This window comes from Protomyctophum bolini, assembly GCF_963924005.1.
Source record: "Protomyctophum bolini genome assembly, chromosome: 14".
NCBI classification, from domain to species: Eukaryota; Metazoa; Chordata; class Actinopteri; order Myctophiformes; family Myctophidae; genus Protomyctophum; species Protomyctophum bolini.
In genome coordinates, this window is record NC_137875.1 from 15,055,323 (window position 1) to 15,080,306 (window position 24,984).

The window sequence follows — 24,984 nt, forward strand, 5'->3', positions numbered from 1 at the left end:
CCCGTAACACGAGGAACTCAAATGATGGCCTCTTCTTCCTCAGATTATAATCTTTTAGGCTGATTGTGCACACATTGATTGATAAATACCTGCTATTAATCAAGGGTATTGATATATACGGTGAAAACACTGATGATGCATTCTTTAGTTTTGAGAATATAACCTATACCGTATGCAATAATTGACCACCTATCTTTTTCTGGACTTTGGCTATACAACAGCTTAGATCTTAGAACACATATTTATTACATTGTTTAGAATCTTTCTTATTTTTTATTTTTTATTTTTAACAATTGAAAATAAAATGTATAGGAAACAAAAAAAATTAAACTATACTATTTGGGAACCCTCTACACCATTGGTTTTCAACCCGTTTCATATCAAGGCCCATTATTCTGAATTTGAGCCACAGACCACCATGAGATTTATCCTTGCAGACCCCAAACTAAAGAACATGTCCACATTTCCATCCTGTATTGATATTGGTATACCATTAGGAGAGATAACAAGGCAAAGGTTGATCAAAATAACAATTGTAGGCTAAATTAACTCAAGTAATGCAGATGTTTAGCAATAAATGTAAGTAACTCTTGAGCAGTGTCGTTTTTGGCAGCAAATTTCTATTTTAGTTTAGTCATAGTCTTCGGAATGAAACTCCATTTAGTTTTAGTCATATTTTAAAGTCACCTGATGTTAGTGTTAGTCTAGTTTTAGTCGACTAAATATCATAAGATTTTATAGTCGACTAATTCTGCAGTTGTTTTAGTCAACTAAAATGTATTTTGGCGGGCCTTGATGCCGTCAAAATGACTGATTTTACACTTGCTGAAAATAGCCGATCTACAAGCTCACAACGCGTCGCACTGCTATTTTCAGCATGCAACCAAGTGTAAAATGATTTATACTGGATCTCTTGTCCACTAGTCCCTTCCTAACATTTTAGTTTTTATTTGTTGACGAAATTGTCTATACATTTATTCTTAGTTTTTGTCACCATAGCTTAGTTTTCATTTAGTTAGTTAGGGGAGGGGAGGTGGGCAGTGGTGGGGAAAGTACTCAATTGTCTTATGTAAGTATCAAATACTTACAAGGAAAAGTCCAGAATTCAAAATATACCAAGTGTAGGTATACCAAAAGTAGAAAGTAGGCTATATATACTCACTCTGCAGAATGTCCTATCTCAAGTTCTCAAATATTTTGTAAATCGGCTATTTACAAAATGGCCAAAATGTATAAATGGCTGAAGTGGTTAATGTATGTTTTGTAATAATAATCAAAGTAACTGTAACTGCCATTTTTCTAGTTTCCATTCTCCTTTGCAGTTACTTCACATGTATGGGAGTGATCCTACGCAGTACACACACAGAATATTGCAATAGATGGATGTCCAGTCTTTGATCCAGTTTGAGTGTTATTTATTTATCAGAAGTCAGAAATCATGAACATGAACATACCAGTGATGTGATTAGTAGATGTTATAAGTTAGTCTCTGTTCTGCTGCTGTGCTGGTGCTACTGGTAAGAACGGTTTGCTCCCTGGTTACGGCCGTGTCTAGTGATCTGAATCACTGCACCTGAGTGCCCTCTAAATACACACCCAGTGCTGCCAAATCCAAAGCCTGCCACCAAGTGTTCAAAAATAATATGCCAACCCAACCAATAATCTAGCACCATCATAATGGCTCTGGTCATGTTTCAGTTGTTTGTACTGTAGAGTTGGATGGGTCTGAGAATTACTGTTTTTCAAGATGGAGATTTGATTGACATCAATAGGAGGGCAGCCAGTCTCATCCCTGATGGCGTCGTCTCCTCTTAAGGGACCATAGATGACCCACCCCAGTAGGGTCCTCACAGCGTACGGTCCTTCCACCTGGCTGTGGACCACCTCCAAAGGTTCCAGTACCTTTGAGGCATTTGTGCCGATGAGGAGGTCAATGCCAGAGTCTATTTCAGGTATTGTGATATGGTTCAAATAAAGCCATTGTGACAGGTCCTGTTGTCTTGGGATGTTGTGTTGTGAAACTGGCATGTTTTTACAAGTGAACACATCAGGCAAGTGCATGAAGTCATCTGTGCCCATCTTAGCTATTGCCAAACCAGTGGTGATATCGTAGCTGGTTTCAGGCTTCACTTTATTCATTGTACTGAGATGAATATTGGTTCTCTTTCCTGGAATGTTCAGCCTTCTCATTAAGCTTTCAGTGCAAAATGTAGATGTGCTTCCATGATCCAAAAATGCATAAGTTTGCAAGACTGTGTTTCCCCTGTGGCTCTTAACTTGAACTGGCACAATGGAGAAGATGGAGGTTTCATCACCGGCCCCAATATGACCACATGTGTGAGGTGAGATGACAGCATTGATTCCAGTTGAGTTCTGTTGCAATTGTTCTGTTGCCATTCGTTGTTCTCTTTGTTTTATGTGGAGTATTTCAGGATGTTTGTATCACATGTTAGACGAGATTTGCAGTTTATACTTAGGTGTCCTGCTATTTTCAAACAGCCAAAACAGACTCCTTTTTCCTTTAAGAAGTCTATCTTCTCTCTGTGGCTTTTCTTCATCATCTGTGGACACAGACCCAATGTGTGACCACTTTTTTTGCAGAACAAACAAGAATTTGCCTGGGCTATAATGCGAGCAGATGAAGATGTTGATGCTTTTGATGCAGTGGATTTGTGTATGGACTTTGAAACATTTGATACACTGTCATGGGGTCCAATATCATCAGCATCCACAGTACTCAACCTTTCACTTTCAGCAATGACATGCATTTGTGATTCCCTTTCAACAGAGACGTGCAAGTGTGGTTCATTTTCAGATAGCCAGCATCGTACACTTTGTATGAAATCATTGAATACACACATTTTTGGGTCAAACCACTGATTTTGTCTTTCAAGTTCATCGTCTGGCATTGGTAAAACCATCAATGATGCATGGCCTCCTTTTGCTTCACCACATACACCAATTAACTCATCCAAATTCTGTTCTACTTCATTGAAATTTTCATTTGATTTCATAAGCTCTTTCAAAGCTTCTCTTAAGCTGGTAGCCTTTCCAATACTCACGCCTCTTATCCTTTCAAATAGCTTAAAGTCTTTAGAGTTGTGTTTAACACTCTTTTCCTTTTCCGGATCCTGTGTAATGTCGACATCTTGTGGCTGAGAATCTCCATCACCACTAGACATGTTTGCTCATTGATTCAAAGCCAGCTTCCAAACCAACTCACCCAATAGAGCTGCACCGTGGGTGTCGTTTTATTTACAATCACATGACGGATGTATTTTACAAAAGCAACAAGTATTCAGAATAAAAGTATGGAGAAAACAACTAAATAAAATATAAAGTTCTGCAAGTTGTAATTCATCAGAGTACAATGATATCTGTTAAGCAATCATAAAAAAATACACTTCCTTTGTCCGATGATACAGATGGCACTACAATTTCCTCAGAGTTTCTCGAGTATCGGTATAACGTCATTGTAAAGAACCTCAAATTACCTCAAAGTATTAAACCTGAGTTCCACTTTGTTGTAACGGTGTACCACCCCAAACCTAGCCTATATAAAAACTCACAACACGTCACAATGTGTTGTGACTCTGTGAGCTTGTAGATTATCAGTGAATTATCAGTGATAATTCTCATCGAGTGTCAGAGTGAATCATCCATGTTAACGAAATCCCTCAAAAGTCTTAGAAGTCCATGGAACTGTGAGCCAGATAGTCCTTGCGTCCAATGTTGGTCACCTGTTTGGTCTGCATGGCTTCCAGCTTGGGACAGTCTGTGATACGATGACCCAGACCACCACAGAATGTACAGCCTCTCTCCCCTCCAATGTCCAGCATCTCCTCGTCTCCCGTCTGCAGCACCTGGAGGACAGGGGGAACCTTCTGCTTGGCCTCGATCAGCAGCGCCTTCAGATCCATCAGCACAGACTCGTCGCAGCCTTTATTGATGAAGGTCGTCGCAATACCGGTCTTCCCGGAACGTCCTGTTCTTCCAATTCTATGGACGTAGTTTTCGATCTCCTCAGGCATGTCATAATTCACTACATGCTGTATGGCTGGGAAATCCAGACCCTTGGAGGCCACGTCTGTGGCGACTAGAACATCCTTCAACCCCCCTTTGAACGCTTCTATGGCTTTAGTTCTCTCCTCCTGATCCTTCCCTCCGTGGATGGCCACAGCCTCAACGCCTTTGAGTAGCAGGTACTCATGGATGGCGTCCACATCTGCTTTCTTCTCAGCAAACATCAGCACTGGTGGTGGCGTTTTTTGGAGACACTCGAGCAGGTAGACCATCTTGGCTTCCTCTTTGACGTATTCCACTTCCTGGATGACATCCAAACTGGCAGCACCTGCTCTGCCAACATTGATAGTGATTGGTTTAACCAGGGCACTCTTGGCAAAGTTCTGGATCTTCTTAGGCATGGTAGCACTGAAAAGCAGCGTTTGTCTCTGACCCTTGAAGTAGGAGAAGATGGTCCTGATGTCCTCCTCAAAGCCCATGTCAATCATCCTGTCGGCCTCGTCCAGCACCAGGTAGCGACAGATGTCCAGACTGATCATCTTCTTCTGCAGCAGGTCCATCAGTCTGCCTGGGGTGGCCACCATCATGTGTACGCCACGGTTCACCACCTCCATCTGTTCCTTGACGGACATCCCTCCGATGCAGAGGGCAGTACGGAGTTGTGGAGCTCCCTCCTCCTCCAGGAGTTTACTGTAATACTCGATGATGCCGTGGGTCTGCCTCGCCAACTCTCGTGATGGACAGATGATGAGTCCATAGGGACCTTCTTTCTTGCAGAACGGCACCTTTTCTCCTGCTCCAGTGAGAATATGATGATGGGCAGAGTGAAGACCAGCGTCTTTCCTGAACCAGTGAAGGCAATGCCGATCATGTCCCGGCCCGACAGAATTGTAGGAATTCCTTGAATTTGTATGGGTGTAGGGTGCACAATTCCCTTCTTTTTGAGCCCTTTCAGGACGGCTGGTGGGAGTTTCATCTCCCTGAAGCTCTTGATGGGTGCAGGGACTCCTTCGCCGTCCACCAGGATGTGGTATTTTTTCCTGACGCGGTCATGCCTGGCGTCGGGCATGTTCAGGATGTACCGCGGAGCCTTCCAGCTCGTTTGGATGGGGTCATCGTAGATGATGCCCTTGGCCATTTCCTTTACGGACATCAGAGCTCTGCCCTCCGCAACGCTCTCAAGGATCTTTTCTTCTTCCTTCAGCTGCTTCTCCTTGGCCGACTCCTTACGTGCCTCTGCCTTCTCCTTGAGGTGCTGGTGCTGGTCCAGGAGGCTGACGTTGGAACGAGGACCCAGGCCTTCATCCTCGTCCCTCTGTTTTCCTCCACTGTCCTTCTGCTCCTCCTCCACCGCTTTCCCACGCAGACTTAACATTTTCTGATGCTGGACATGTTTTCGGATCTTGACAGGGACGTATGGAACGTAATCGTCATCCTCGGATGCTCCAGACCTCGCCTCATCCCCATGGGACTTCTTTCTGGGTCTGACTTCGTCCTCCATTATAGTTTCCATTCTCCTTTGCAGTTACTTCACAGGTATGGGAGTGATCCTACGCAGTACACACAGAATATTGTAATAGATGGATGTCCAGTCTTTGATCCAGTTTGAGTGTTATTTATTTATCAGATGTCAGAAATCATGAACATGAACATACCAGATGTTTGCGAACGCAGTGAGCACTTACTATGAGACCTAGCAGATCATGTCTGTCTGTCTGTGTGTCCGTGTGTCACGCTTTTGTGCCCATATATGGAGCTGCTTTGGGGACTCCTTATATGGTTATGGCTGAGTCATGGTGAAATGACTGTGATGACGTGGTCCAACTTGTGCCCATATATGGAGCTGCTTTGGGGACTCCTGTCATACTAGACATATCATATGCCGTATAGCCCAGCGTCCTAGTCGGATATCCCCATATATGGGGACTGAATATCCAACAAACAGTCTCCCAGATCTGCTAATATGAATGGAAGTGAGAGTCTTCGTTACATGATAACTAGTATAACTAAAGTTGTCAAATAATTGTATAGTGGAGTTAAAAGTAGAACATTTGGATCATCCGAGATGTAGTGGAGTAGAAGTATACAGACCCCCCCCCCCCCCCCACACACACACACACACACACACACACACAGTAGAGTGAACTGCCCCGACCGTCCTCGTTTGAATGGCCCCTTCGTAATGGCTGCCTGTGTTTGATATTCTTGCCTGTAAGGGCATGTAATTGCATTTATAGCCCACGGTGTACATGCACTCATTAAGCCGGTATATGTGTTCAGGGCCCGTTACATTCCACAGGGAGGGGGGGGGGTGGTACCTGAGGGCCCGCTCCGCTTTACAATAATTCCCAGGACAGGAAAACATATAATAAAGTGTATTAGAGAGAGGGGAGAGACTTTACTCTCAAACTAAAGAAGGGGAAAAAATAAATATGTAGGCCTGTTCATCAGTGTCATTCCATCACGTCACTGGATATTATCAGGCAATGAACTGTTAATCAAATACAGCCAAATAGCAGTGGTGGGGAAAAGAAAGTACTTGCATTTTGTACTTTGAGCATATCTACAAGCACACACCACATTGTGACGTGTTGTGTTCTCGACTCGTACAGTAGATCTGCTATTTTCAAAAGATTTGTATACAATGTATATTTGAAAACTAGCGAAATGGGACATTCTGCATAATGAGTAGCCTACACTTTCTATTTTTGGTATACTTTAAGTACATTCTGATGCCAATACTTTTGTACTTTTACTCAAGTTGAATTCCGGATACTTTTAACTTGTATAACAGAGTATATCTTTAAACTGTACATTGCAGTATTGCTACTTTTTTAGTAAAACATGCGAGTACTTTTTTCCCACCACTGCAGTGTTATAGCTGTGTGTGTGTTGCACCTTGGGGGGAAATGTGAGATCTGTGTTGGGACCTGATCCACACTGGGAACACATGCAGAATTCCACAGATGCCCATCCGTGATGCACACGCCAACATCCAAGTGTTTTTGGGCCACGCTTTGTTGAAATTCTTTTATCAGGTATAAAAGAACCCCTTGAGATACAGTATCTCGTTTTCGAGCGGGTCCTATATATATAACGCAGTGGTTCCCAAACCTTTTCATGTCAAGGACCCCCAAGTTGACACTAACCAGCCCACTCTAGCAGTGATCCTCAATCCATTTCATTTCAAGGACCCCCAGTTTGACATGCATTAGTCTACGGAACCCCATCTAACGGCATTTCTATCTCTAGGACCACCAATTTATATTGTAAAATCAATGTTAATTTAACTCTGAGTGTACAAATGGAACATTACGGGTCCATTTGGTTCCATTTGTACACTCTCCGAGTTACAGACCCATAAGGGTCCATTTGGTTACAAACTATCATTTGGCTGGGGACCCACTGGAACTACCTCAAGGACCCCTGGGGGTCTCCGGACCCCACTTTGGGAACCACTGCTGTAATGTACCGGTATACACTCTTCTACACACACAATACAAAACAATTTACACAAGAAAAAAGAACGAAAAAACTAACTGGAAAAACAACACAAAATCAGGGTATTAAACTCCATAACCAAGTGCAACATATCATATCACACTGGACCATTTCATAGGTCCAGTGTTAGAAGAATACAGTTGATTCAAAGAAATATTTAGTTTGTTGGACTATTATGTCTTCTTATCTATCATTTTGTTCCGGTATATCTCTGGCCTAAACTAATGGGGTTGGTTATAGGGGGAGAGCATGATGGGGGGGTTGTGTGTCATGCTGCAAGTTGAGTTCATGGTCAGTGGGAAAAGATTAAATAAACTAAAACAGATTCCTCGAAACCACAAAAACAGGCCTAATGTTCCCGGGGATCTTTCAGCTCCAATATCCATCAGTCATTGTGGTACTTTACGGTCACGCTGGGTCTGTAATTGTTATGACTGGACCTTCTTCTCTGCTGGCCGAGACAAACCAACAGGCCCTTTGGTAGGGTGGCCACTGTCTGTTTAGATTGCTCACATTCACAATACTCATAATAAGACAAAAGGAGTTCAGGCATGAGGCAAGGCGAGAGAGATCTTACCGGAAGCCAGGACTCAAAGTCCCATTGCACTGCTTGTTCCTCGTAAACTTTTACGGACACACCAGTAAAGACATTATGGGATCAAATAATAACAAGCTTTTATTCTACGCTGGTGATTCCATTGTCATTGTCCAATTCCATCATGTGCAACTGATGATGGGATGCAACTTTTGAACCGAAGGTAAGGTCTGACACCTAGTGGCCAAACTACATTACTACACATAATACCATCATCATCATCATCATCATCACCCCCCCCCCCCCCCCCCCCCCTCAGTGCATCGACGTTTAGGGCTGCCAACCCCCCTGGATCCCGCAGGAGTCACCTGGACCTATAATCTCCTGCAAGACTCTTGTATAAGGTATTGTCGTTTCCCCTGGATTTCTCCTGGATTTTATATCAAAGTCCCCAAATCATTATTACAAGGTTTCTGGGGGAGGACCCACATACTGCATGCTCACAATAAATTACAATACACAATATAGGCTACATGCATGCAATCATACAGAGATGTTCACTTAAAATCATAGAATTATTATATCTTACTCTTACATTGTTTCAGTCATCAAATACATTTCTGTAGGCCTACCTTTTGCGTTTTAATGGCTTGCATTTGTAATAGATGGGCCTATCGACATAACCTGACGCTGCCAGATGAGGGCGGTATTGGGGAAACATATTCCCAAATAAGCTGTGAAACAAATTTGTGTAGCAAGCTTTTTGGATCTGGCAGCGTCAGGTTACTATCGACACAGAACAGTCGATCAACGCAAATCATGAACAATTTCTCACCCTCATAATCATAGCATAGGACAGACATCACAAGTTTCACAACTATAATCTTTACCTTACCGCGGAACACAATGGAAACAAGTCGCCAGGACTGTTTTGTGTTATACTTGCCTAAATTGCCTAACTTGCCTTTATGTCTGACTATAGGCTGTTTACCTTGTGCAGTTTACATTTCTGACTAATCAATCAATCAATCAATCAATCAATCAATCAATCAATCAATCAATCAATCAGTTAATCAATCAATCAATCAACTCAACTAACCCAATTAATGTAAACCGTTTGGGCAGCAAACTGTCTACTGTCAGTCTGTCACGCTCACGCTGGAGGGAACTAGGCTTGTAATACCATTACCAATCCAACAGATGGCAGAGTCAGCTCAGTACTGAGTTCTGAGCTGTACATGTCATGTTGTAAACAACATTGGCAACCTTACACGCCCTTTTCAATGAAAAACTACTTTATCAATAACTAATATTATATATATATATATATATATATATATATATATATATATAAAGTTGCAATGTAACAGCTGTTTATTCCAATTTAACTGTACATTTTTTATTATTGCTTTGTTTCACTTTGACAATGTAAAAGAACATGATTCCTCGTGCCAATAAAGCCCATTTAAATTGGAAATTGAATTGAGAGAGAGAGAGGGAGAGAGAGAGAGAGAGAGAGAGAGAGAGAGAGACCTCCATCCATCCATCCATCCATCCATCCATCGTGTGGTGTGCTCGTTCCCGTGCGCACGAGAGATGCGCTGTGCTGCGCTGCGCAGTAGTCAGACGGACACGTTCCCGTGCGTCCTCCCGACACATCCTCCTCCTCCTCTCCCCGGCCTGCTACCCTTCTCTTCTCTCCTTCTAGGGCTTTCATCCGCACGCACGCACGCACATACACACACAGGCTACAGCAGCCATCCAGCCAGCCAGCCCAGGCCAGGCAAGGAGTAGGGAGTCTAGCAGCTCTAGCTAGGGATACAGCAGCGCCGCTCAGAGAACAGCCAGGTTCCTGTCCACCGGGCTGCTGGGGCTGCACTATGCCGCGGTGAGGCCCTGCTAAGGCGGACTGTCGGACCGGGACTGCACGGGGATGTAGACATCATCGGGTCTCTCTCTCGTCTCTCCTACTCATCGCTGATCAGCCAGCGGCCTGCTGCCTGCTGCAAGTCCCACCGCGCACACACACACACACACACACACACACAGAGCACAAACATGTCGTCCACCAGAACGCCTTTGCCGACAGTGAACGAACGGGACACGGAGAATGTGAGTGTTTGTGTTGCCTCCCGTCGTGTCGTGTGTGTTGTTTTAGTTATACAATGTCCCCGTACGTTGTTTATTCATTGAAACGATGCTACACTGTAGCGGGAGAATTCCGCTACATTGTAGCATCTCTTCTTCCAAACGGGTGGTGGGGGGTTTCATTCAGCTTTATTTGAATGGTCACCGTTTGGAGAAAAAAAAGAAGACTGGCTATACAATGATGTTGCAGCCAGCCAGCCAGCCCGGGGGTGTTTGTGTTATTGTGACGGTAGGGTAGCCTGGCTGGGATAAAGACGTGGTTCTTCTGTGTGTGTGGTGCTTTAATAATCATCATGGCTTCACCTTAGCTGTTTTTGTTGCAGCAGCTAAAGGTTGGTTAGTGAGTCTGTCCAACGCATTGCGTCAGCAGCAGTGCATGCTAGCTTGGCTGCTCTCCCTTTCTCTCTCTCCCTCTCTCTCTCTGAGCATTAGAAGGGTACAGCGTAACAGCAGCCTCCCTCCACCACCACACCACACCAATGTGGCCCTATTGGTGTGTGAGAGAGAAGGGCTATGGCTGTGTGAAAAATGGTGTTGCTCCGCTTTTCTTTTACTGCAAGAAGTGGAGTGGGGGCATTTTTCTAGTCCAGAAGAGCCAGCGTCAATATTTGGGGGATGGGGACTGCATGCCATGAGAGAGAGAGAGAGAGAGAGGATGTTGTCCTACTTTCTCAAAGGCAAAGAACGAATGCCTGTGTGTGTGTGTGTGTGTGTGTGTGTGTGTGTGTGTGTGTGTGTGCCTGCATGGCTGGGCCACACGCACACAGCATCACAATGTGATGATGTGTCTGTGTGCCTGCATGGCTGGGCCACACGCACACAGCATCACAATGTGACTGATGATGATATGATGATGCTCAGCCTCATCCAACACATTCACTCACTTCATGGCCCCCGTTCTGGTTATGTTGTAGCCCCCTTTCGGGACCTTACATAAAAGGTAACCGAGGGTGCCGAAAGGGGCTATAGTTCTGTTGTCTGTGCAGCAGCAGCAGTGAATGGTACAGCGAAGCAAAGCGGCGTGACATTCATTCATTAATGAATAGATAGGGCAGACTAGGGTGACTTGCAGCATTTCCTAGAAATCCTCTGTTCACTTACTGTACGTGGTGTGATGGAATGTTTATGAATGACCCTCCTCCTCCTCTCTGCCCTCACCATAACACCACATACACGCTCGCACACATACGAAGAGCCAACCATTTCTCTCCTCCCTCCCTCCCCCCCACCTGTCTGTTTCTCTTTCTCTCTCTCTATTCAACAGGTTTTATTGGCATGACATTTTACAAGTGTTGCCAAAGCACAATCACAAATATGACAAACAACAAAATATCAATGAAATGAAAAAAATATATATACATACTGTATGTGTGTCCTACTGGTTGTCATACTGTATGTGTGTTCTACTGGTTGTACCTTTTAAACATGGCATACTGTATGTGTGTCCTACTGGTTGTACCTTTTAAACATGGCATACTGTATGTGTGTCCTACTGGTTGTACCTTTTAAACATGGCATACTGTATGTGTGTCCTACTGGTTGTACCTTTTAAACATGGCATACTGTATGTGTGTCCTACTGGTTGTCATACTGTATGTGTGTCATACTGTATGTGTGTCCTACTGGTTGTATACCTTTTCTTGTGACAGGAATTGGAACACATTGTGCCGCCAAAACTGCACATTATTTCTGTTCCCCCAGAAGGAGTGGTAATCTCTCCCTTTTCTGTCACACAAACTCTGTATGTTTCCCTAATATTTGTGTAGTTTTTACATTGTGTTAAGAAGTGTAACTCTGTCTCCATAGCTCCGTCATCCGTCATACTAGGCCTAGATGTTGCTGACATGTAGGCCTGTAGGGTCTGACATATCTAGGGGTTTCTCCTTTTCTTGGGCGGAGTAGGACAGACATATTTTGGCTACATCATAATCAGGATCCATAATATATTACACTGCATTACAATACATGACACTGCAGACCAGACCAAATCTGGGCCATGGGCAATTTGTTTTTGCAATGGCTGATTTTTGTCTGGTTTCCAGGCTAATATTATTGGTCAGTGCCTAGTCTCGCGTAGATAAAATGATAAATATAAATGATAAATGTGAGCGACTGTAAAGACGAAACTGAAGTGGGGAGGAGGCTCCACTTCCGCTTTATATTTTACTCATGACAGAACTTCCGTTGCTCCAGACTGTATGATGGAATCATTTGAAAATTGCGAGAGGCTGGCAACACGAGACTAGGCAGTGCCTAATCACCATGTAAACCAGTGGTTCAATCAACCTTTTCAGGCTGTGACCCAACCATAATAATCATAATATTTGAACTGGGGACCCACCCACCCTTACAATGAAGCACTTGGAATTTTAGGCATTACATTTAGTTTGACTCGCTTCCACAGGTAAATATTGTGAAAAGGGCAGATCTATACAAGCTCACAATGCCTTGCGAGGTGTTGACAAGCAAACATTTCTTACTAGTACCTTATATTTAAACGATAGCGCTGTCATGTCATTTCTTACTGAATTATATTAGATTGAAATGGCGGTTGCTGTCACGTCCCATCATTTCTGTACTGAATTATATTGGATTTTAACAATGGCAGGATTTAGTGTTCTTTTTGTCTTTGTACAAAAGAGTAATGCTACTGAGTAGCCACATAGCTCATTCTAGCTACAATACTACAGCCACGGGAGACAGGATAGTGGCTAACTGCCTAACTCATCATTACATGTATATAAAACTGTTTTATAATATGTCCTGATATATATCAAGACTCTGCTTTTATATATAAACAACCCCATTGATGCAGTTAGCATAAAGGGATATATATTTCAAATGAAATAAAAATAAAACATTAGAAGGACATTCTAGTGCATAAGGGGGGCCGTGGTTTGCAGGGGACCGTTTTGCAAGTTCAACAAGATGGTTGATCGGCCCATTTTAAGCAGGGGGCCTAGTGTAGAGCCCTGTAGAGGACTCCGGTCAATGTACCGTAACTTAAGTTTAATCAGTTAAGTACAGTCAAATCCTGGGCCCATGTTTGTTCTTAGAGTTGATTTTACTGTTGGGGCCTGCCAGTGTAGTCTTAACCCCTAATACATAGCTTCAGGTGGCACATACTGTACACGTCGATTGCTTCACCTTTTTGAGGGGCGCTGCCTGCTAGCCCCTCCAATGTCTGGCTTTCGGAATTACGCCAAGTCTATGGACTTTTTAAATGTGTGTTCAGAGCACTTTTAACGAACATAGAGTAGCTGCCAAGTCTATGGACCTTTTTAATGTTTGTTTAGGACACTTTTAACAAACATTTCCAGGCGCCCCCACTTCACGCAAGTGTGATTTGTTTTTCTTTGTGTATGTCCGTATGTGCACGGAATGTGTTTGTAGCACGGAATGTGATGATTTGATTGGCTGAGCAGTGAGCACGGAATATGATGTATGATAAGAGCACCCCTCACTTCACACAGGAGTGATTTTTTGAAGTCAACCTATATTAGTAACTAGAACTGCACTCTGTCGAATGCATACTTGCTTGTTGCACACTAGTAGGCCATAAATGGCCAACTAGTGCGCAAGCAGAGTGCGCAAGTACTTTCGACCGCTGTAAACTGTGGAATCTCAATATCTCTGTGAAGGAACGTTTGAAATGTCTAATTATTAGGTGTAACTATTTGCTACCTATCTACTTTATGCATGTAAACACCTAGTATTATTAAGTATGGTTCAAGTTCAATTTCTGTAATATTACTTTCAAATTTGTTAAAATATACATGATCTAAAATACTTCCGAAATCTGTAGTTGGATTTGTATTTAATTGTTTAAAGCCTAATCTTGACATGAAGGTCTTTATAGTTCTATCTTTTTCAGTATAATGGTCTTCATTGAAATCTCCTATTATCATAATTGCAGAAGTCGGAGATGATAGATACTTTACCATGTTTTCGAGAAATGTGTTTAATTTCGAAAGGTCTGTTTTAGGTGATCTGTACATAAGAATGATATATAGATCTTTATCTTTTACATGTATACATACGTGTTCTACTCTTTCTAATATCCCGATTTTATTTTGAATTATTTCAATGGCAATATCTTCTTTTATAGCAAACATAACTCCCCCACCTATATCATATTCTCTGTCATTCCTGATTTTATTGTAATTGGTGTTCATTGTTTTTAATTTAAAAGTAATGTTATTATTTTTCTTTAAGTGTTTCAGTAAAAGCTATTAGATCCAACATTTCGAGTTGGGAATCTGAGTTTATATCTTGTAAATGTGTTAGATAACCTCTGATGTTCAACAATCCAATTTTATTTTTACTGATTATGTATATAGTATACATATGACTAGCTCTAAATAATGACGTAAGACATACGTATACATATATATTATATACTATATACTTATAGAGTATGTAGTTGTAAGTTGATTAGCGGTATACTGTGGTTACTTTGCGCCAAAACGTGACAGCCGTCGCGCCATTTGATGCGTATGCAAGAAAAACAGCGAATCTTTGCCTGGTTTGCTGGGACCAGATTACACAAATGACCATATTTCTTACGTCATCATTGAGAGCTAGTCATTTATATACACACCACGTACTCTGGTCCCAGCAGATCAGGCACGATTTGCTATTTTATTTTGACTGATTATGTATATAGTATACGTATGACTAGCTCTAAATGATGACGTAAGACATATGGTCATTTGTGTAATCTGGTCCCAGCAAACCAGGCACAGATTTGCTGTTTTTTTTGCATACACATCGAATGGCGCGACGGCTGTCACGATGAAGAGACCGGGGCGAAATTATTACTTGCGCGCTCTGCTTGCGCAAGTAATAAGTCATAAGTAAAGTGCAGTTTGTTTTTAGAAGTTAACTTCGTAGTAAGCAAAGTGTGATTTGTTTTTATAGAAGTTAACGTGGTAGTAATTCAAGTAAAGTGTGATTTGTTTTTGGAGGTTAACTTGGTAGTATCTGTTTAGCATTCCCTCAGCGGGACTGGCATGCAGGGCAGTCGTTCAACGAGCCCTAGCTAGCATGCATCCCTCGGTTCCACTACAGCACACTGACAGCCCTAGGGGTCGAGGCAGTGACTGACAAACTGCATTGCATAACAGCTTATTACGCCCAAAGAAGAGGGCTTTGAGAGAGCAGTAAAAAAAAGAGAGAACGGGCTCTCTCTCCGCTTCCTGATTTGTATGCCAAGTGGTTCCTAAGGTGAGGAGGAAGCAAAGCAACGTTTTGGTTTATCAAGCCTTTTTCAAAAAATTGCACTTTAAATGGCACTTTAAGATGACCAGCACTTGTCTCCATATATGCGTTCCTCCTCCTCCTCGGATAAAAGTGATGTATTGTACGTGGAACCAGTGCCGGCCGTGTGTATGTTCGTGTCAGATTGTGCGTGTATGAGTGCAGTAGAGCACGTCGGGATGACACGGCCATTCTAACGGATCTGAGAAGCTGAAAACTGATGGGAAAAAAAGAAGCAAGAAGCCTCTTGAAGTCCCGACACCCATTGGTTCTCAAAGTGGGGTCTGGTCCGGGGACCCCCTGGGGTCCTTGATGGGAGTTCCAGCCAGGGGGTCTCCAGCTACTGTAAATTATTGATCATTAGGAAGCAAGAGTACCGGGTAGTATATCATCTCTGTCGGGTGGAAACCGCATATGTCCAAAACTGTTACTTTTCATGATTCAAATTAAAAAATGCCAAAAGTGGCAGATCTACAAGCTTGAGTTTCGAGCTTGTATTAGAATTTGGAGATAAGAGGTTTCTGCCCGACAGTGACGATATATCCGTCTATCTGATATACCCGTTCTGAATATATGAACAGCAAATGATGTTCAGTGTGGTGTCCCCGTGTGGGTGTGTTACGCAGAATTTCCTGTGGCAGTCAGTTTGAGGGTACAATGGAGTTAGCTGGTTTTGTCAGAAGAAAGTTTTAATACTTTTCATTCATTGGTTGAATATTGTTTGAGCAGTGCCTAACCGCTCCAATGAACAGATATGTGTGTCCGTGTGTATGTCTCCATGTATGCATGTCCGTTGAGTACGGCAATACCGCTGGGTGACTTAAAGTGGCACTGTTGAGCACACACACACACACACACACACACACACACACACCCATTGTCCACTACAGCACACACACAGCCTGCACCGCTCAGTTCAGACCGGTCTGATTTTTAGGGTGTTCAATAGCATTGATTTATGATGCTAGTTTTTTTTGTTTCTGCCAGACAGCGACGATATATTATTACATTATTTATTCATATTCTGCATGTTAAATCAAGTAGAAACTATAATCACATCAAATTATATTCAAGATATTTATTTTTCTATTTGGCATTTGTTTTGGTGGTCTAGGTATTCCAAAATCGGGATTGGCTTCGTTCGAAGTTCAGACCCAAGAATGTGACGTGATCGGTCACGCTCTACTCTCTCGGTTTCCCTCTCTCACACTCCCGCCTGCACCTCTCTCTCTCTCTCTCTCTCTCTACCCCCTTTCTTCTCCTCACTGTCTGTCTCGGTCGCCCCTGCCTCTCTTTCCCTGTGCCTCTCAGGCAGCCATGCAAACTTTAGATCATGTGATGTGGGTCGGCCCCTAGCTGCCAGGATGTAGGCTAGCTGAGATGACGCGCTGCACCCAGCTGGGTGTAGCGTTACCCTGCTGAAAGCGGAGCAGGGGAGAGACTGGGTAATCAGACCGATGCTTTATTCTCTGGGCTTTTTGGGTGTGGCGCGCCAGAGCAATTGATCATGGGATCTTTTGACCCGCAAGTGACATCAGCATGCTGTCGTAGCGACGAGATGATGACGAGCCAGACCTTTATATTGTACGTACGTGCCCTCTATTGCGATGACTGCATCTCGTTTGTTCGCCGCAGCAATCTGCTCCAAACTTCCAACGGTGCGTGTCTTGCTTGTTACGCCAGGCCATGACGCATGCATGCCATGGCATTATTGCTAATCACTTACAAGTTTAATAATGACGTCATGTGCTGCCTTCATTGTAGAAAAGTAGTCACAGAATCACTCCTGCAGGATGCTGCGAATACAGAGAGAGAGAGAGGCGCACAAAGAGTTCAGTGTGTCTCATGTAGCTTTGTGGATGATGATGTCTTTAGGCTACAGCAGATAAAGATATCATGCAGGGAGCGGTAAGGATGGGAAGCTACTGGGTGTAGCTTTGTGTGTTTATTTCCCTGTATGTGCACAAGTGGGCGTGCACACCATGCACAAAGAACACACTGGATCATCTTTCGGGACGTTGAGCCCATGTTAACAGGTTCCTCTCTGATTGCAGGGAGTTCCTCCCAGTCTCGCCACAACGCTCATATCCCTCGAGCAGAACCTTTTTGTATACTACTATTCACTATACTGTGTGCCCTGGTGGTGGGCTTTGCGGGGAGCTTTGTGCCAACGTATTATGTGCAGTGGCAGCGAGGAATGTTCCTAATCTCCGCACATGTGACTCTCCCGCAGCACTCGTCGGTGGACGCGTTCGCCGAACCGCCCGCCCCTCCGACGAAGTCGGCGAGCCGCCACAGCCTGCCGCGATGCCGCAACTCCTTCACCTCCACGGAGGAGCACCCCCACATCGGCAACTACCGCCTCCTCAAGACCATCGGCAAGGGCAACTTCGCCAAGGTCAAGCTGGCACGGCACGTCCTGACTGGGCGAGAGGTGGGTCGGCGTCATTTCTACTTATTTGTGGGGGTTTTTTTTCTTCTGTTTTCCGTTTAAATATGCTCCACATTCACACTCATATTTTGCTTTACTAGCAGTACATAAACTACATATTTTCCAAAATTGAGATTTTGAGATGTCATACGAAAGGGAAATTTGAGTGACAGAGCTTGCTTCTACAATGGTACTTATCCAGAGCGGCTTCACAAAGTGCCAAAGTTGCACACCTCCGTTCGCTTGCTCATCGATTTTTCTTTTTCAAATAAGAGTTGGAATGTAGTGCTACGTTTGACGTCATTTTGAGAGGTTGATTGAAACCCTGTTCGACCCGTCCTGCTCTGAAACGAGAGAGACACCCGTCCATCTCCTGTCTCGTAATGTACTTGACCGTGTAAGTTGTCCTAGTAAGGTCAAATCACAGTGATGTGCACACACACGCACACACACTGCTGACCTGTCAGAGTGATAGACGCCCTGCATTGGCTGTGTCGGTAATTAAAGCTCCTGTTCCCCCTGGGGAGAGAGCGCCGGTCACCTGTGATCTGTTCACCATCTCTCACTCGGCTACAGAGACTCTGTACACATCATCAGATCTCTGACAGCGTTGGGACTGCAAACAGATGAACCTGCCACAGGAAGAAAAAAAAACACAGACCCTGGCCAGATTGGGTATGGCAATTAACATTTTGCTGTGCTCACTGACACTGTCTTTCTGACTGTCTGTCGTGTCGACTGTATCGATAGATGATCAGATGATAATATATATAACCTTTATTCCTGTGTCGTACTGTATGGTAGTTAGTTACCGGTATATTAGCCCAATGTTGCTGTTAAATAGTCTATAAAACCAACTCATTTCACTTGAATAATGTTGACACACTGTGTGTGCGTGCGCGCGTAGATGGAGAGTTATTTCATGAAAATCAAGATTTAACGTCCTGTCTCGCTGCAACCCACGTAGGCTACACGCTGTCATAAACATTTCACGTTATTCCTGTGTTTGTAGCATGCAGAGAGAGAGAGAGAGAGACGCGTCCTGTGTCGGTCTCGCGCTTGTATCACGGCATCCTGCACATGCGTGAGATGTCAAAATGAATTGGAATAAAAAACAAATCATGTAGCCTATATCGGGTCTGGATCGCATCTTGGTAAACTCTTGCAGTGTGTGCCTAGTCGGTGGCCAATGTTTAGTGTGAAAGCCACAACGATATAATGACAGTCGATTTAAATAAAAGAAGTAGTGTGAAATACATAACGATCTGCTGACTCGCCGACAACTTTAAGACCCTGTATACACGAGGACTCCTCGGGCTGTTAGCCGCGCAAGTTTGTAAACGATATAAAACTCCAGAGAAAGCTGTAGTACACATGCCCAGCCTGTAGATCGCCACCCAAAAAAAAGAAAAAGCTGACTTTGGAGATTATATTTATATATATATATGACGCACTTTGACGAGTTGAGTCTAGTCCATGCTACTGTGCACTTTGCAGAGAGACCTGCCTGTGGGAGGGATGGACAGAAGACAGCAGTGGCTGCGTGCCTATAAACTATCTATTCTACACTATATTATACCATATTATAGTAACGATAATGCAGATCATCCGTTTTTCCAGATTGGTAAATCACCATTTATATCTGTTCTCCGAAAATAGCTCATCTACAAGCTCATGCATGGGCTGCAGATCGGCTATTTTCGGAGAAGAGATTTATAGACATTATGTGCAAATATAAAATAGCTGTGAACTTATGTAAGTGGTTATGGTGAAATACACCATTAACACTGGAGGAGGGGGCGAGGGGACTATCACCGGCTCAGGAAAGAGACGGCATTCACCGTAGGCGTACACATGGAGACGACAAAATCGCGTCTCCAAACTTTCCCACTCTGGGAGGTGGTTTCAAAATGAGCCGGTTAAGTCCCCAAAAACGCCGTCTCCATGTGACCGAAAGGGCAGATCGGCTAAATACTTGCCCGGGTAACGCAGAATATGTCCTCGTCTGGACATAACACTCCTACAGTGTGTAGGGACCATAAGTTGCCATGGTAACCTAACCATGTAGCCCATAGGGCAGGAGCCTATATCCTGTTTCTGTGTGAAGTGGCTTGATGTACACATCCTGGACATACATGTACAATTATACAACGGGTCGTTTCCAGGAAGCAATCTGATTGGTTGAAACAGCCTTCTAGCCGTGGTTCAAATGAGCACCACTCCACACCTAATCAAAACAAATAATTCAGCTGCTCTGTTTTCCCAGAGCGCAGCAAACTCGGTGGCTAGGCTAGCTAGTTTCTTGGGACATTTGTGGTCGTAGTGACCATTACTGTCATTAAAAAAAAACTTCAGTGATGCTTGCGGAACTCGACTATGTCTCGTTCCTGACCTGACCGCATCACTGTCATGGCAATAATCGCGTTAAACCACACGCTCTCGTGTAATATTGCTTAATCCAACCCTTGATGCTCAGAGTGCTGAGCAGATCCCATTATTTATAGTCTTCAGTGGTGTAAAGTAGCCAATTACATTTACTCAAATAAAATTAAGTACAATTTTGAGGTAATGGAACTTTATTTGAGTATTTCCATTTTCCATTACTTTTACTTCTACTCCACTATACCCAGAGGCAAATATTGTACTTTTACTCCACTTACTACAGTTTATTAGAAAACGTTAGTTACTAGATACTTTGTAGAGTTTGATTATTTTTTATTTACAAAACATACACTATATACATTTTGGCCATTTGAAAATAGCCAATCAACAAGCTCACATCTGCATCGCAGATCTGCTATTTTCAAACTATTTGCATACATTTGAAAACTCATTCTGTATAATGAGTACTTTCTACTTTTGGTACTTTTAAGTATATTTTGTGCCAATACATTTGTACTTTGTACAAGCTCATAGCGCGGCACCGAATGCTGAGCTACGAGCTTGTAAATCTGCTAAAAAAAAAAAAATCGTGAAAATGTGGCACATTGTTGACTATATATTCTTTCAGAGCGTTTTTAACGCTTCTGGTGGCAGGCCCCTGAAACTACATATTTTCAGATGGGGGTCGGTGGCCAAATACAGATAATTTTTGGGGTCCTTGACATGAAATAGTTTGAGCACCACTGACATAGAAACATAGATTCTTTCAGAAAACTGTCATGATTTAGAAGAAATTTTGTGTTGCAACCACTCCAAGGAACAGCAATGTCCCAATGACCTATGTGACTATGTCCCGATGTTTAGAGTACTCGCTTCAGACTGGTCTGATTTTAAAATTTTGATGCCACTACAGTGAGCTGGTCTAAAGAGATTTGCAGTAGAGACAAAAAAAATCACACCTGTGTGAAGTGAGGGGCGCTATTATATTAAAGTCTAACTCATGTTGCTATGATGTAGGTGATGTAATGGTGATGTAAGACAAACGGTGACAAAACAAACATTAGATTCTCTTTATTGTTAATGGCATTTAATGTTTGTGTTAGGGACAAGTTGACATACATTTTCCCTTCATTGTCAATGGCGTTTTTAACTAAAAACAAACATTAAACCTGTATATAGGAGGGTTTAATAAAGAGAGGGGGCCTAGTATAGACCCCTGGGGGACTCCGGCCAATGACCTATATAGGGTGTAAGGGTTAATCTCGAATCACGGCACATCTTGAAGGCATGGCTTAAAGTTGGGATTCCATTAGAAGCCAGCATGTCTTCTGTGGAATCATGTTGTGTAGTGAAAATAGCCTACCTACAGTAGCGTGCACATTTTCTGTAATTATTTTAAGATTGCATTTGAAGTGGTTAAACTAGCAATATGTTTAGAAGCATTTTCCATAAAACCCTAATGGTCTCTGGCATTTCATAAAAGCCTGTGATTTCTTCACCTTGTTGGCAGTTTGTAGAACAGCAGAAACGGTATCACTAAAACGTCATAATGTCACATATTGTGATAATTGTTTAGGAAACGGTGCTATTGTGTGGGGGGGGTTTCACAAAGTGCACATTAGGACTTAAGACATAAAAGATGCTTCAGTCGGGAGATTTTGTTTTGCTCTAATCCATGTTCAATAAGCCTTTTTGGAGGAAACAAATATTATTTTCTTTATTCGATTTCCTGCGAGGCAAGTGTTTGAGCAGATGTGTTTGGTATGCGAGGTGCTGCTTGCTGGGGCATGGCTCTGTGTGCTGCTTCATCAGAATGCACAGAGAGAGAGGGAGAGAGAGCATCAGATGCACAGGCAGGGGAGAGAGAGAGAGAAAGAGCATCAGATGCACAGGCAGGGGTCAGAGAGAGAGAGAGCATCAGATGCACAGGCAGGGGTCAGAGAGAGAGAGAGCATCAGAATGCACAGGCAGGGGTCAGAGAGAGAGAGCATCAGAATGCACAGGCAGGGGTCAGAGAGAGAGAGCATCAGAATGCACAGGCAGGGGTCAGAGAGAGAGAGAGAGAGCATCAGAATGCACAGGCAGGGGTCAGAGAGAGAGGGAGAACAGGTGGAAAACACACCGATGCTATCTTAACTTCCAACACTTTCACCCAACGGCTAATAAACGGAGCTCGGCTCTCTGGCCTGGCCTGGCCTGTCCATTAACCCCACCCCCCCCTCCCCAGTACAGCACAAACAAAACACATTTTCATGTCAAGGTAAGGTCATATTGATGCAGTATGTATTTGTCCACAACCCCCACCTGAAAACACCTTTGTGCCAAGGTGGAGAGCCCAGTGCACAACAACACACATCACATGTCACACATCACACGCACGCACGCAACCACACAAGCACGCAACTATACAAGCACACACGTGCATCTTACGCATGCGCACGCACACACACACACACACACACACACACACACATACACGAACGTGCAGACATTCACCTTCACTGCCATCATATATACCTTGCTCTGCTAACCTGCCTGCAGTGGTGGAAAAAGTACTCAATTATTTTCCGTTACAAGTAAAAGTCCAGAATGAAAAATGTACTTGAGTAAAAGTATTGGCATCACAATGTACTTAAAGTACCAAAAGTAGAACTACTCATTAAGTAGTACTCATTATGCGGAATGTCCCATTTCACATTTTCGAATGTATACAAATCTTTTGAAAATTGCAGCAGAATCTACAATTGTGAGCTTGTAGATCGGCTATTTTCAAATGGCCGAAATGTATATAGGGCTGAAGTGGTTGGTGTATGATATGATAATAATAATCTAAATCTAAATCTGCAAAGTAACTGGTAACTAAGGTTTTGAAAAGTAATAACAATATTTAAATGTACAATATTTGTAGAATTAGAAGTCAAATTAAGTACTAGAAATTGGAAATGCTCAAGTAAAATAAAATACCTAAAAATTGTACTTAAGTAAATGTACTTAGTTACTTGCCACCACTGCTTGCTGCTAACCTGCCTGACAACAGAGCAGCGAGCGCGTCCTGCCGTCGCGTATCCATCATGACCTTCTGGTGCTATACTCTGTTCCCCGCAGGACGCTGATGACACCATACCGTAACCCCATTATGTCATAAAGAAAGACGGTAATTAATAGTTAAATGAATTGCGTATAGTGACTCACCTCAGCCCCCCTTGTGAAATTGCAGTTGGACGACGTGATGTGATATGTTGTTTATTTCTTTTTTACGTTGCTGCTGTTGCACGAGGTTTGTCTGCTCTGCTCAGCCCATATATGTGGCAGACAGAACGGAGATCTTTTAAGATGCACAGGACCACCTGGAAACCAAAATCAATAAGTGTGTGACTGTGTGTGTGTCCGTGTCCGTTCCAGTCCCCGTAAGCTATGGAGTAAATAACTAACAGCAATCCACATTAACCCCTCTGTCACCACCACAGAGTTGAATTATTCACCCTTAAAGCCATTAGTGGGGGAACACACACACACACACACACAGACACAGACGTATCTGATCAGTGCTGAGATATCCACGCATTCATCACATTTCACAACATTATTTGGGAACAGCGACAGCGCTGTAGTAATGGAGAGGAAATGGTGTAGTGTTTATAAACGGCGATTCCCAACCTGTGGCTGTCCTCTCGTCCGCGTCATCAGTGCCCATACCCTAGGTGGGGTTGGCGAAGGGGCCTTTCTGTGTTTGCATGTTCTCCCCGTGACCCCATGCAGTAATCCTGCAGGTCGCTATACTGCCTCCCCCTGGCCAGCCGGGTCACCTGATGGAGGGGGAAAGGAACTGGTTAGGATAACGTGTTCCTTCCAAGTGCTATAGACAAATTCAGAAACGGGTCTCATGGTCGCAGCTGACGTATTTCCTGTAGGCGGAGCCGATATAGCTGCGGGGTAAACCTTCAAAAACCTTAAAAAAATGTCAAAATATCCACCACGGTGGCTGAGACCAGAGCCATAGAGTAATGGTTGAGACGAAGCAGTGAAAGGTCCTGAAAGTTACATAACGTCAGTCTTACCCAATAGGCTACCCAATCTTTCTGTTATGAACACAAGGCTCCTGTATTTTATACCTCATACTAAGCATTTCCTCATGACGGTGTTGTTTACCGATATACAACTGCTCAACGCGTCGTGGATGCATGCTGCAGCTGTGCGTGTGGACTTGTAACTCGCCAACAACACGCCCACTTTTTGTCAGCAGGAAGAACAAACAGCTCAGTAGCACATGATCGCATCGTGTGGTTAGAAATAACTTTTCCTCACTGAAAGCAGAACAAATATTTTTTATTGGTATGACCATGATGGGAGGACGGGCCGTCATGTTGCACGGGCCGCATGCAGCCCGCGTGCCACGGGTTGAGTAGCGCTGTTATAAAGTTAGTGTTAGTAAAATGCAGGTAAAAGAGTAACTTTTAGTAGTAGAAGAGGTGCGTGTTTACCCCGCATGTCGGCTCCGCCTACAGGAAATACGTAAGCTGCGACCATGAGACCGGTTTCTGAATTCGTCTATACGTCCAACCAGGGAAACTCCCCCTGTCAGTTGATGAGGCAGAGGGAGTGTAGCGGCGTAGCGCCCAGGATTACAGATTAGGCAATTTGCAGCGGGTGGAAAAAAAGGATGATTTTATTGATAATTAACATTCATGTAATTATAACATTCATG

The 24,984-nt window shown here is 43.4% G+C and overlaps 2 protein-coding genes across 8 annotated transcripts in view; one reads left to right on the forward strand and one right to left on the reverse strand.

The window, feature by feature from the left end:
- Window positions 1–3,322: 3,322 nt before the first annotated feature.
- On the reverse strand, window positions 3,323–5,528 carry LOC308327855 (putative ATP-dependent RNA helicase DDX41). The gene is given in 2 exon segments (XM_080781423.1): window positions 3,323–4,807; window positions 4,810–5,528. Coding segments are annotated over 2 exon segments (1,836 nt in total). The 5' UTR covers window positions 5,525–5,528; the 3' UTR covers window positions 3,323–3,686.
- A 4,193-nt stretch (window positions 5,529–9,721) lies between these two features.
- mark1 (MAP/microtubule affinity-regulating kinase 1) overlaps window positions 9,722–24,984 on the forward strand; it is a 78,552-nt gene continuing 63,289 nt past the window's right edge. For all 7 annotated transcript variants that reach the window (XM_080782171.1, XM_080782173.1, XM_080782172.1 and 4 more), the window contains exons 1-2: window positions 9,722–10,171; window positions 17,700–17,900. In XM_080782171.1, coding sequence (XP_080638297.1) covers window positions 10,118–10,171; window positions 17,700–17,900 — 255 coding nt within the window. In that variant the 5' untranslated portion in view covers window positions 9,722–10,117. The remainder of the gene's footprint in view (window positions 10,172–17,699; window positions 17,901–24,984) is intronic.